The sequence below is a fragment of the Bos mutus genome, chromosome 14 (assembly GCF_027580195.1).
Source record: "Bos mutus isolate GX-2022 chromosome 14, NWIPB_WYAK_1.1, whole genome shotgun sequence".
In the NCBI taxonomy this organism is placed as follows: Eukaryota; Metazoa; Chordata; class Mammalia; order Artiodactyla; family Bovidae; genus Bos; species Bos mutus.
The window spans coordinates 11861787-11875042 of NC_091630.1; the positions used below are offsets into that span (position 1 = coordinate 11861787).

General features: G+C 40.2%; 1 protein-coding gene across 1 annotated transcript in view; it reads right to left on the reverse strand.

Annotated features, from left to right (window-relative positions):
• Window positions 1–3033: 3033 nt before the first annotated feature.
• CDH17 (cadherin 17) overlaps window positions 3034–13256 on the reverse strand; it is an 88497-nt gene continuing 78274 nt past the window's right edge. Inside the window, 4 exon segments of the mRNA XM_070382818.1 lie at window positions 3034–3849; window positions 6129–6242; window positions 6380–6496; window positions 10682–10921. Of these exon segments, the coding sequence (XP_070238919.1) occupies window positions 3749–3849; window positions 6129–6242; window positions 6380–6496; window positions 10682–10921 (572 nt within the window). The 3' untranslated portion in view covers window positions 3034–3748.

Consider the following 13256-nt stretch of genomic DNA (forward strand, 5'->3'; position numbering starts at 1 on the left):
CCCACGTGCATTGTATATGCATTGTATGGATATTTTCATAGATATGTAAAATGTACATCTAAGTGTATAATGTGTGGCACATTTGAATGCAGCAAAATCAAAAATAGTATTAGCTTTGAGACACTCTCCTCATAAGATAACTTCTAGGTTTGAATGCTATTTTTTTCTCTTACTATTTTAAAATGTGTTTTAAAACATTGATATTATGAACAAATATTGTATGATACCTGATTCAGAAAGTTAGAACAGTGGTTGCCAGGGACTAGGGGTAGGAAGGGATGAGGAGTTCGTGTTTAATGTGCAGAGTTTCATTTAGAAACTCTACACATTCAAGAAAAAGTTCTAGAGATGGATGATGGTGATGGTTGTCCAATAATGTGAATGTACTTAATGCCCCTGAACTGTACCTTTTAAAATAGTTTAAAATGAGTTTTAAAAATAAAAATTTAAGACATTGTTTCTTTTCAGGTAACTCTTAAGTTTCCAAGTTTAACAAGTTCCCATGATGCATATAGCATTATACAGAACCTTGAAACAAATTCTCTCCTTCTTGCCCTGGATACTTCAGAGGTAACCTTAGCTTCCTGCCTGTGAGTATTTAGACCATGCTCCCCACCCCCTCCACAACCCGAGATCTCTCCTCTTCATTTACTGCTGTCCAGAAACCCGTCTGGAAAATCCCATGGACGGAGGAGCCTGGTAGTCTATAGTCCATGGGGTGGTGAAGAGTCAGACACAACTGAGCAACTTCACTTTCACTTTTCACTTTCATGCATTGGAGAAGGAAATGGCAACCCACTCCAGTGTTCTTGCCTGGAGAATCCCAGGGACGGGGGAGCCTGGTGGGCTGCCATCTATGGGGTCGCACAGAGTCGGACATGACTGAAGCGACTTAGCAGAAGCAGCAGAAACCCCCAAGACTTTCCTTATAGCTTCTCCCAGGAGTACCTCCCACCCCGCTCCTGAGACCCTCTCACTCTCACAGCTACTTCTCAATCATCCAGAAATTCCTGCAGGCTTTGTCACTCACAGGCCTCACTCACCACTGCTTTCAGCTCTGAGGATGTTGGAACGGCTCATCAGAGCATGGTGAAGTGGGAGTTTAAGGTATCGCTGCGGATACCGTAACTAAACACAGATGGATTAGTTTCGATTTTGTCTAACGGTTGCCTCTTAAATGACAATGGTATAAATGGCCTAAATGAATCAGCTGTTTCATGTATTCATTCTTTAAAAACTTATGGAGGAGCCGCTATGAGCCAAGACTTGTCAGAGAGATGCTGAAAGGATTCAGAGAAAGCCCAGACTAGTTGGGGAGGTCAAACGCGCTCCAGTTGCGGAACAGAAGGTCCACAAGTAAGGTACGAACATCCACTCTTCTAGTTGCCAGGGCAGAGCTCCACTGAGCTTTAAGTAAAACAGGAACATACCGCCTCACAGGATAAGAAAGTCCAGAGCAAGGTTGCCCTCAGACAGAGCTGGAGCAGGCACTCGGCATTTTCAAAGTCTCCTCTGAACTCTCTGTGGTCCTTGCTCTGAGACAGGCTTACCTCTTATGGTGACTAGAATGCTCTAAGCTTATTTTTGCCTAGTTTAGCAAATTGTACTTAAAGAGAGCTGTTTTCTGAGAGTTTGAACAAAATTCTAGAAGTGAGTCTAGGGACATGGGGAAAAACAGGAAGTTGACTCTAAACTATACAGACGGGGTGTGGAAAAGCTGGGGAACGGGGAGGGGAAGATGTCTTCCAGTGGAAATGCAACCACTCTCACCAGCAGAGGGAATAGATCCTGGCATTTTCCTCACCACAGTGTAGAGGTTTAGATGAGATGGTGGCCGGGTCTCTGTAGTTTCCTCACAGAAGGCTTCCCAAAGGGACCGAGTATTTAAATTGGTCTTGAAGACTCTAAGAATGGGTAGGATCTGGTCATGAAAGGAGTAGAAGGTTCAGACAGAGGGCCCACGAAGGGGAAAAAGCATGAATACTAATCAGTGGTTTTAGATGAGAAAAAGCAGTGATTTTAGATTTTAGATGGTTATGTGTGATCAGTCTACTATTAGGTGATACAAATTGGTCCAGAGAGGACAACCCTGAACTGAGGCAGGAGGGGTGCCTGAGCAGACCTTCCACGGAACTGCCTGTCTTTCAGGAATGATAAAGTGACCTGGCGTTCTGCAGTCCATGGGGTCGCAAAGAGTCAGACACAACTGAGCGACTGAACAACAAGGATGCAATTTTAAGTGACCTAAATCACAGTCACCCTTTGTCCAAAACACACAAGAAAACTTCCTAGAGAAGTTGCTGAGGAGTTAGACCATTCTTTAGGCTGGGGTAAAATTTGTGCAGTAAATTTGCTTTTGGCGCTCCTAGATTTTTGTTTTCTTTTGTTTGGTCTTTCAGCATTTGGTGAGACAAGAGAGAACCTCACCCATCATGAGACTTCCAATGAGTCTTGTGTGAAAAAAAAAAAAAAAAACAGGTAAAAAAGCTCAGTATTATGTTGGGGCACAGGATAACATTATGCAAGAAAGTAATATTGAGGTCTTAGAGTTTACATAATTTCTTTTGTCTTACTTTTTTGCTTTCAAAAATATATAATAAAAGCCCACAAAGAGGGTTATTTATGAAAAACAGAACTCCATGGCCTGCTTTAGCCATCAGTGTAGGAGTGCCTTTTCAGATACAAGTTCTTTTCCCCAAAATTCTTGAAAATTCTGAGAGGCTGTGTAATGTTGAATGCTTTCAAGACTCAAATCGGGAGCCAGACAACAGCTCCAGGTCCTAGAAGTGCTTCCAAATCTAAGGTTTTCTTATTTAAAAATTTAAAATTCCTCATGTATCTGCCTTGAACATCCCAATCCATGATCATAAGCACGGTGAATGTTTATTTCATTGCGGACCCCTCTTTATGGGTTAATTCTACGTGAGAGGTAATTTTGACTAACGATAGTTAACCACTGCTAGCTACTCCTTCCCTCAAGAAATGCAAAGAATCAGGAAGCAGAACCAAAGAAATCCAAGAAACAAAGCCACAGCCAATGTTTATTCTTGATTGTTGTCACTACATCTTTCATGCTTCCTTATTTTCCTTCACCATTAAATATATAATAACCAAAACTTTATTAATATACACACAAAGGAAGTGGGCACAGCACACGAGCATGGGAGGTGGTGAGTAAACATGGTGAGTGGCTGGTGTTTGCAACCAGGGTCTGTGAAGCAGGCCTCTTCAAACGATCAAGAGTTTCTGTTCAAACTGAGGGACAGGTCTGCCCTTTTATTTTTTCTTCCTGAGACTCTGTTTTGTTCTTTTCTCCAACAAATGTTTTAAAATTAGTGAAATACCAAAGGAGATATGGTGGAAGGAGACATGGGATGGAATTAGAAAAAAGCATAAATGGAATCCAGAAAGCTCTGTGATGGGTGACTGATAAAACCTCTTGAGGAAGCAAAAATAAACAGACTATTTCATCAGCCCCTCATTCCCTAAGAAGGAAAAATACACATTTTTGTGTTTGGAGAAATAGCTACGACTTTTGCAGAGTAGAAAAGTGTCATGAGAAATGGGAAAATATCTCTAATGTCTATAGCACATGAAATATCTAAAAGTAATAAAATATTGAAAGACAAGAGAGTTTATCTGTAAAACTTCCAGTGCATATGTTGGATGAAAAGTAAAAATACGGGACTAAATGGTTATGTTACTGAAATAGCACTTGGTACATAAACTCAAACATTCTTTTTCACATTCAGTTTCTCAGAGGCTTGGTTTCAGATGCCTGAGCACTTTCAGCATTATGTTGGCCTTTATCCCTCTTCATCCGGAAAAACATCACTGCTAAAATTATGCCTAAAAGAGAAAAATCAGAGTCAAATAGATGAAATCTTACAATGTACTGTCACATTCATTTATAAAGTAGCACCCTAGTAGGAAAAAATGACTCATAAATTTCATTTTGTGAGTGGGTCAACAGAGCTTCGTTGTCATGGTGATTAAGGGCTTCTAAGCATGGGTTTTCTTGGATAAGTACGCTTATCACTTTTCTTGCTGTCAGTGTGTAACAAGTCCCAAGTTATATCTAAGCTGATGGCTCTCCCCAGGCCTCTGTCAAGGGATATAGGACTTTATGCCTGCACTACCCTGAAGACCATATGAGCATCTGACAGAGTTCCTGAAGTCTGGACGCAGCCAATAGATGTTGATTCCAGTCCTTCTTCCCTGGAGGAAATAGGCCAATGAGAACAACCAGAGAGCTTTTCTAGGATTCATCCATCTACCTAAAGCCTACTTTCGCCAAGTATCACATTTTCTTTTGCACCTTCCTCATGGCTCCAGCTTGAGTAGACTACCTAACCTCTCTGCTTTCCCTCATCTCTGACCTCCTGCAAAATTACATTGTGCATTTTAGCACTAAATGTGTACTACAAACCAGAGACCTATATGGAAAAGGAAAAGGTGAACTAAAGACCTATTGTTTTTAGGAAATTAACCTGGCATTAGGGTCACAGGAGGAATAATGGCAGAAAAGACTGGATGCTCAGAGGCCCATTAAGAATCTTGCAATAATCCCAATCCTCCTATTTTGAAAAAAAAGTAAGGATATGAAACTACAAGATCCTATTACTTCTGTCTGTAGATCACCAAACTCATCCAATCTTTAACTTGTGGTAAAATTTTGAGAGTAAATGGTCATGCTAGAAAACCATGGCATGCAAGCCCAAAAATCCTTTCAGGATGAGAAGACAAATAGAATAAGAAAAGGCATAGAGGTAGGGGGGAGTTTGGTAAGTGAGTAAACCTCAAAAGCCAGCTCAATTAGCATAAAATGTTTGTACCAAACTGTTGTCAGAGAGAAATGATGGTCACCATGCACATATTAGGCTTCCTTGTAGCTCAGACAGTGAAGAATCTGCCTAAATGCAGGAGGCCCAGGTTCGATCCTTTGGTTGGGAAGGTCCTCTGGAGAAGGGAATGGCAACCCACTCCAGTATTCTTGCCAGGAGAAGCTCATGAACAGAGGAGCCTGGCGAGCTATGGTTCTTGGGTCGCAAAGGGTTAGACACAACTGAGCGACTAACATTACTACTACTATGCACATATTAGGATGGGCCATGGTCACGCCACAAAGGCCTTTCTGTGTCATAATAATGAGGAATACAAACAGAAGGGTATGAGGAAATGAGATCCCTGTTAGAGCTACGAATCAGAATCCAGAGTGGTAGACCGGATGATGGCAGAAAAGCACAGATGCCAAAAGAACAATGAAAGAGACTTAGAATAACCCCAGCTCTTCCTTTAAAAGAGAAAGGATGTGAAACTGTGTCAACTCCTTTGCTCAGGTGCATGTGAACTGATGAAGTATCTACTAATACGTAATTTGCGGTGAGAACACCTGTTGAAAAGAGGCTAAAGACTACAGTAGACACTGAGCTGTTTACAAAAAGAAGACAGGGAACTCTGCTGTCTAGGGGCCAAGGCAGAGTGAGGCCTGCGATGCAGTGGAATTATTCTGAGTTAATAAAGAATCAAGGTCCACAGTCACAAAAACATAAAAGGGGGAGTTCTGCAACATGTCAGGTCCTTCAGATACGCCCGCATCTCCACTGGAAGGCTGCTGCTGCTGCTAAGTCGCTTCAGTCGTGTCCGACTCTGTGCGACCCCATAGACGGCAGCCCACCAGGCTTCCCCGTCCTAGCTTCTACCTATTCCAACAATGGCGGGCTAGGCCCTAAGCTCTGTGAGTGAAAGATCCGCTTATGTCCGTCACCGTGTCTCCCACCAGGCACAGTGCCTGACGCATAGCAGAGGGACAGCTACTGCATTTATTTCCCCTTCAGCATGAAAGCTTGGTGACTCAGCGTGAGATACAATAATTTATTCTTTAAAGCCACCTATGTGATTTTAAATGAACTGGTTTAAACTTGCTGGTTTTAAACTAACCAGCAAGGCAGTGATGGGTGGAGGGTAGTACCAAAGCAGTAACTCCCAATCAGGTTTACTGGTGATCTGTATGCTTGGTTATTGCCCAGGCTGCCATCTGAGCAGCCCCAGCTCAGCCCATGAAGTCAGACCCTCATGTGAGCTCATGTTTCTGACAGAAATCGTTGAATCTGAGAAATTATACTCACCGATGACCAAAAAGGTGGCAAGGAGTATACCAACTGCCATGCCCACTGGGGGTATCCCAGGCATGCGAGCCGCTGGCTGGAAACACCTATTTTCCACACACTTGCAGAAAGTAACTGAGAAACAGAATAATATTTGGTAGATAAATTTTCAAGCAAACAATTGAGGAATCCTGTATTAAAGATAAGAATTCTCACAAATTATCATATTGAGAGACAACATTATCCCAAGTTGCCTGCAGCAAAATATCTACCTGGCAAAGAGACAGTCCTTTCCAAGGGTGGCCGGCCACCATCACCGATGCGGATTGGGATGTTGTAAACTCTCTCCTCAAAGCCCGTGTGCTTGGTGGAGAGGCGGGCATGAGTTCCTGTCAGAATAGGGGAAAAAAATGACTGACATGAAAACACAACTGTGGGCCCCTGGATGAGCAGGAATAAAGCTCATCTCTGCCTCGTACATGAATGGTTAGATGAAAGTGTGAGTTAAACTACCCCAAGTATCACCACTCCACAGGTACCCTCCATAATGTTAAAAAGGATGCTGAAGCATCCATCAAATTCTCAATTCCTGACTTCGCTGTAGAAACGAACACCAAGTGCAGTAGGCTGTCATTACTCCTGGTAGTTATGTTCCATAAAGTGGTCAAAAACACTGAATTAGAAAGCATATTCGAAGAAGTAATTGCTAACGTTTTTCCAAATTTGATGGAAACTCTAAATCCTCAGATCCAAGAAGATCAGCAAATCTCAGGAAAAAGAAAAATAAACAATTACACATAATACTCAATTTACTGAAAACTAGTGAAAAAGAAAATCTTAAAGGTATCCAGAGAAAAAAGGATATTATACTCAAAAGAACAAAGAAGAACCAATACAATCCAGTACACAATGTCTGTAAAGTACTGAAAGAAAAACTGAGTAAGTTTAAAAGTACCCCAATCACATGTTCTCAGGTCACCATGGAATTAAATTAGAAATCAGTAACCAGGAAGATGTGGGCAATCCCCACATATATGAGAACAAAATACCCTACTTCTAAATAATCCATGTGTCATAGAAGAAATCTAAAGGGAAGTTAGAAAGTGTTTTGAACTGAATGAAAATGAAAACGCATCAAACTTTATGGAATACAGCTAATACGACACTGAGATAAATTTATAACACCAAATACCCACATTAACAAAAAAAAAAATTCTCAATTGCTTCAGTTTCCATCTGAATAAAAGCAGTACCAAAAAGCAAGTTAAAAACAACATAAGAAGAATAAAGGAAATAATAAAGATCTGAGCAATGAAATATAAAACAAAAAATAAGGCAAAATCAATGAAACCAAAAGCTTGTTCAGTGTGATTAATAACCTCTAGCCAGACTGATCAAGACCAAAAAAGAGGCAAAAATTTCCAATATTAGAATGAAGTGATATCACTACATACTCTGTAATTATTAAAAGTAATAAAATATTATGAACAACTTCATGCCAATAAATTAGACAAATCTATTGAAATAGAGAATCATTTGAAAGACACAAACTAGCAAGCTCAACCAAAAATAAATCTATAACTTGAGTAGTCCCTTATCTATTAAAGAAATCGAATTTATAGTTAAGACTTCCTACAAAGAAAACTTTGAGTCAGAAGCCTTCACTGGTGAATTCTATCAAACTTGAAGGAAAAAATAAAAAGCAATTTTACACAAATTCTTCCAGATAATTGAAGAGGTAGAACACTTTCTAAATCATTCTGTGCAGCCAGTGCTACTCTGATACCGAAATCAGACAAAGGCACCATAAGGGGAAAATACAGGCCAATATCCCTTATGAATATAGACAGAAATAGTCTTAAAATTTCAGCAAATTGAATCCAATCACATAAAAATGCTAATATTTCACCATCAAGTACGCCTTATCTCAGGAATAGACTGAATTAAGATACAAAAGTTGACTGAAATATTTCACCAACTAACAGACAAAAACAACAAAAACCTAAGTTAACCAACAATCATCTAAACAGATGCAGAAAAAACACCTGAAATTTTTAGCATCATACTTCATTAAAAAAAAAAAACAACCTCTCAGCAAGTTAGGAGTAAAAGATAAAGTCCTCACTCTGATAAAGGACATCTACAAAAACTTATAGCTAACCTTAAACCCAACGGTGAGAGACTTCTGAATGCCTTCTCCTGAGATCAGAAGCCGAATTGTTTCTTCTCTCACTACCTTCATTGAACATTGTCCTGGTGATTTTAACCAGTAAGAAAGCAAGCTAAACATATAAAAAGCCATCCAGATTGGAAAGGAAATAAAGCTATAATGATTCACAGACAACATGTAGAAAAACTATGAAAATGTAAGGAAACAAGGGAGAGAGAACTTACAAGTGAAGTCAGCAATGTTATACGCTACAAGATCAGTATAAGAAAATCATCGGTTATATTTCTATATGCTGGAATTAAAAATTTTAAGTATTTATAACAGCATAAAAATATGAAGTGCTCAGGGGAAATTCTGTAAAACTATACTTAAAAAATTAAAACACATTGCTCAGAGAAATTAGGAAGACCTAAATAAGTGGAGACATAATCATATTCATGGATTGGGAAATTCAGTTTTGTTAAGATTTAAATTGTCCCCCAAATTCAAGCACCGATTCATACTATCTCAATCACAACCAGCATAGGTTTTGGGGGTAGAAACAGACAAGCTTAATTCGAAAAATTATATAGATATGCAAAATAAACTTGAAAAAGAACAAAACGAGGACATTGACACTACCTGATTTCAAGTCTTATTATTGAGCTGAAATTATCAAAACATTATGGTGTTGCTATAGACAAAGAACTCAATCAAACAGAAGAGAATCCAGAAATAGACCCATGTATATGGCCACTTGGTTTTTGACAAAGCTGCCAAGACAATTCAATGTGAAAAGGATATTTTCAATAAACAGTGTTTAAATAATTAGCCATATTTTAAAAAAAATGAACCTTGACATTTACCATACATGCAAGAAAGATTAACTTGAAATGGATCATAGAGATAATTGTAAAAGCTAAAACCATAGCTTTCTTTTCCTCTGGAAGAAAAAAAAATCTCAGAAAACTTTAGTGACCTTGGCAAAAACTTCTTAAAGAATATGCAAAACAGTCACAGATTATAAGGGAAAAATATCAATAAATTAGATTTCATCAAAAAAACTTAATTTGCTCTTCAAAAGGTACTGTTACAAAATAAAAATATAACAGTGCCTTGGAAAAAAATATTTGTAAACATATATCTGACAAAGACCACAACAGAAGTCAAACCTTTGCTAAATTTTTTAAGCAGGCACAATATTTGACCAGACACTACACTAATGAGGATATATGGATGACAAATAAGCTTATGAAAAGCTGGTCAACACCATCAGTCATTGGGGCCATGTAAATTAAAACCATAATGAAATACTACACTCCCACTACAATGGCTAAAATTAAAAAGACTTAGCATAACAAGCATTGGGAAGAATATTAAGCAACTAGAATTCTCGTTCACTGGTGGAAATGTAACATATTACAGACTATTTGGGAAGCAATTTTATATCCCCTTAAAATTTGACCATATAGCTACCATATGACCACTTCCAGGTATTTAACCAAGAAAAATGGAATCACAGGCTCCTACAAAGTACTTTTTCACAAATGTTCATAGCAGCTTTATTTGAAATGGCAAAAAATGGAAGCAATTTAAGTGATAATAAGTCAACGAATAATAAATCATGATATACAATGGAATACTCCTCTGCAATACAAATGAGTGCTGTGTTGATATATGCAATAACACGTGAAATCTCCAAATAAGTATACTAAGTGAAATTCACCAAACAAAAAAAATTGCATGCTGTTATTTTATTTACATAAAACTCTTGAAAATGCAAACCAATCTACAGTGACAGGAAGCAGATCAGTGGTTACTTGGGGGTGATGGACAGGAAAGCCTGGCCTGCTGCAGTCCATGGGGTTGCAGAGTTGGACACGATGAGCAACTGAACTGACTGAGGGATGAACAGCGTGGGGTGGAAAATAGGGATTGCAACAGAGCATGAAGAAACCTGGTGGAGCTGGTGGAGTCGTCTTACCTGATGGTGCTGATGGCTTCAGTGGCACATACTTATATCAACTTTTATAAAACTGTATGTTTTAAATATATGCTGTTAATTGTATGTCAACTATATTTCAATAAAGCTGTTTTTAAAAGATCATGACAAAATCTGTTTCTCAGCTGCCACTGGTTGTTTTGCAATGCTGCTCTGATTGGAAAACAATTCATGTACACCAACTACTGTCCAACTGTTCGTTTACACCAAAGGGGACACTGAGTGTTAACAATCTGTCTTTTCCCAACCTTGGGGGCTTTCAACCCTCTGGAGAGCTTGCCTGTGCAAGTTTCCACAGCATGAACTTCCTTTCTGGAGCGGGGAAGAAAGCTCTGTGTTGAGTGCTGCACACACACCAAGGCAAATTAAAAACTCATTTCATCGCCCATCAGTGTTTTTCTCAATGTTCTTTTGACAACTCACCATTGATTTTGGAAACTTCCCAGTCTTTTTGTAAGCTTTCGCTGCCAAGGGAAAATGTAAAGTGTCGACCCCGAAATGTCAGTTCATCATCATCAGTGGCCTCAAAAATGAGACTTCCGGGTGCTTTGAGGGGATAGCAAAAGAACAAGCCTGTGTACTCCTTGACCAGCCGTGGGGGATTGTCGTTCACATCCATAAGGGTCAGGTGGAATTGCGCCGTGGAGCTCAAGTAGGATCCACCTAAGGAATTGAATCATTGAAATACGGTGTCTGTTCTCATTCTCTCAATCAGAAAAGATATTTCCTTTCCTTAAAAAAAATTTTACAATTCAGACCTAGTTTCATTTTCTGCTTTAAAAGTCTTGATAATAAAAATAACTAAGGATTATGAATCTGCCTGCCAGTGTAGGAGACACAGGAGATACAAGTTCGATCCCTGGGTCGGGAAGATCCCCTGGAGGAGGAAATCACAACCCACTCCAATATTATTGCCTGGAAAATTCCATGGACAGAAGAGCCTGGCGGGCTACAGTCCATGGAATTGCAAAGAGTCAGACACAACTGAGCACACACGCACACCCCCAAGAATTATGTGCTAATGTTTTATACATGTTACTTCAAAACAATTCTGCATGCATTTATTGATGAGAAGACTGGATGGAGCTCAGAGAAGTTGTGTGACTTGCCCAAGGTCACACAGCAGTGGAGAGTCTTCCAACTCAAGAGATCTGACTCTAGAGCCCACAACTTCAATTGCTCCTCATCACTGACTTGGGTGTGGTTGTTAAGTTTTCTAAGCGTCAGGACTTCCCTGTGGTCCAGTGGTTGAGACTTTGCCTTCCAGTCCAGAGGGTGAGGATTTGATTCCTACTCGGGGAAGTAAGATCCCACCAGCTGCAAGGCAACTAAACCTGCACTCCACAACTACCGAGCTGAGCCTGCACACCACAGCTAGAGAAGTCCAAGTGCCGCAGCCAAAAATAAATGAATAAATTAAAAAAAAAAACCTTTCTAAGTCTCATTTCTTCAGCTGTAAAATGTGACTATATGAGGATCCAACATGTAGTATTCTTAGAAAATTGTACAGAGCTGTACAAATGTTATTTGCTGGGGTACCATGGTAAAAATTTTGACCTTGCTGCCTGAACAATTAGTAACTGTGTGATCATTGGCGAATTACTTATCAGTATCTTGGTTTCTTCATACATCAAATATAATCAATAATAATCCCTCCCCATAGTGTTGTGTGAGGGGTAAGTGCTTAGAAGGAGACGGTCAGTACAGCAGTGATGCTGACGGTTCTCATTCTCCCTGATGTTCCTACAATTTCTGACTCCAGCCTGCTTCAATTCCTGTAAATTCTATTTGCCTGCTTTTCTTGCCAGCTGTCTGCATAACCAAAGGAGGAAGAGCTACCGGGTTCTTGAAATCATATCATGGACACGGATCAGTCCAGGGCCAACAACTGCACACCCAGCAGGGTTTTGAACTCTGTTTTTGATTCCCGTCACTTCTAAACTGTGAGAGGCTTTAGGACATGTCTAGGAGAAGGCAATGGCACCCCACTCCAGTACTTTTGCCTAGAAAATCCCATGGACGGAGGAGCCTGGTAGGCTGCAGTCCATGGGGTCGCGAAGAGTCAGACACGACTGAGCGACTTCACTTTCACTTTTCACTTTCATGCATTGGAGAAGGAAATGGCAACCCACTCCAGTGTTCTTGCCTAGAGAATCCCAGGGACGGGAAGCCTGGTGGGCTGCTGTCTATGGGGTCGCACAGAGTCGGACACGACTAAAGTGATGCAGCAGCAGCAGCAGCAGCAAAGTGAAGTGCTGACCCCACGGTCCATTTTAGCAGAAGGCAGAGCACAAAGATTTCACCAGAAACTTTCTGCTGATTAAATCAGGAGCTTTTAAAATCAAGAGTTAAATGTGTAGAGTGTGATAGTGGTATGTGTTAGAAGCACATTAACCAGAAGCAAGAGAGAGAGCCCCCAACCCACCTCAGCGAGGTCCGTGCGCTCACCCACAACCATTTCAAATCCAGCACACACATCTGCGGGTCTAGCTTCCTTGGTTTAACATGACTACAGTACTTTGCTGTTCTTCAGCTTTTCACAGACAGGGACCATTTTCATGATTCCCACCTACTGGAATTTTCCCCATTCCCCTACTCCCAAACCTGGGCTCTACATTTTGAAAGTTTCTTTCTTTGCTCTAAATCTGTGTTTATTTAGTCATACTTTGTTCAGTTCTCTCTCTTTTTTTTTTTGCTAAGTCAGGCAGGTATATTACTATATATTATATAATCCTGGGGCTTCCCTCATAGCTCAGTTAGTAAAGAATCTGCCTGCAATGCAGGAGACCCGATTTGATTCCTGGGTCGGGAAGATCCCCTGGAGAAGGAATGGCAACCCACTCCAGTATTCTTGCCTGGACAATCCCATGGACAGAGGAGCCTGGTGGGCTACAGCCCATGGGGTCACAAGAATCGGACAAGACTTAGCGACTAAACCACCACCACCATATAATTCTATATACTACATGGTGGTTTGATCCCGCTCCCTGGAGAAACC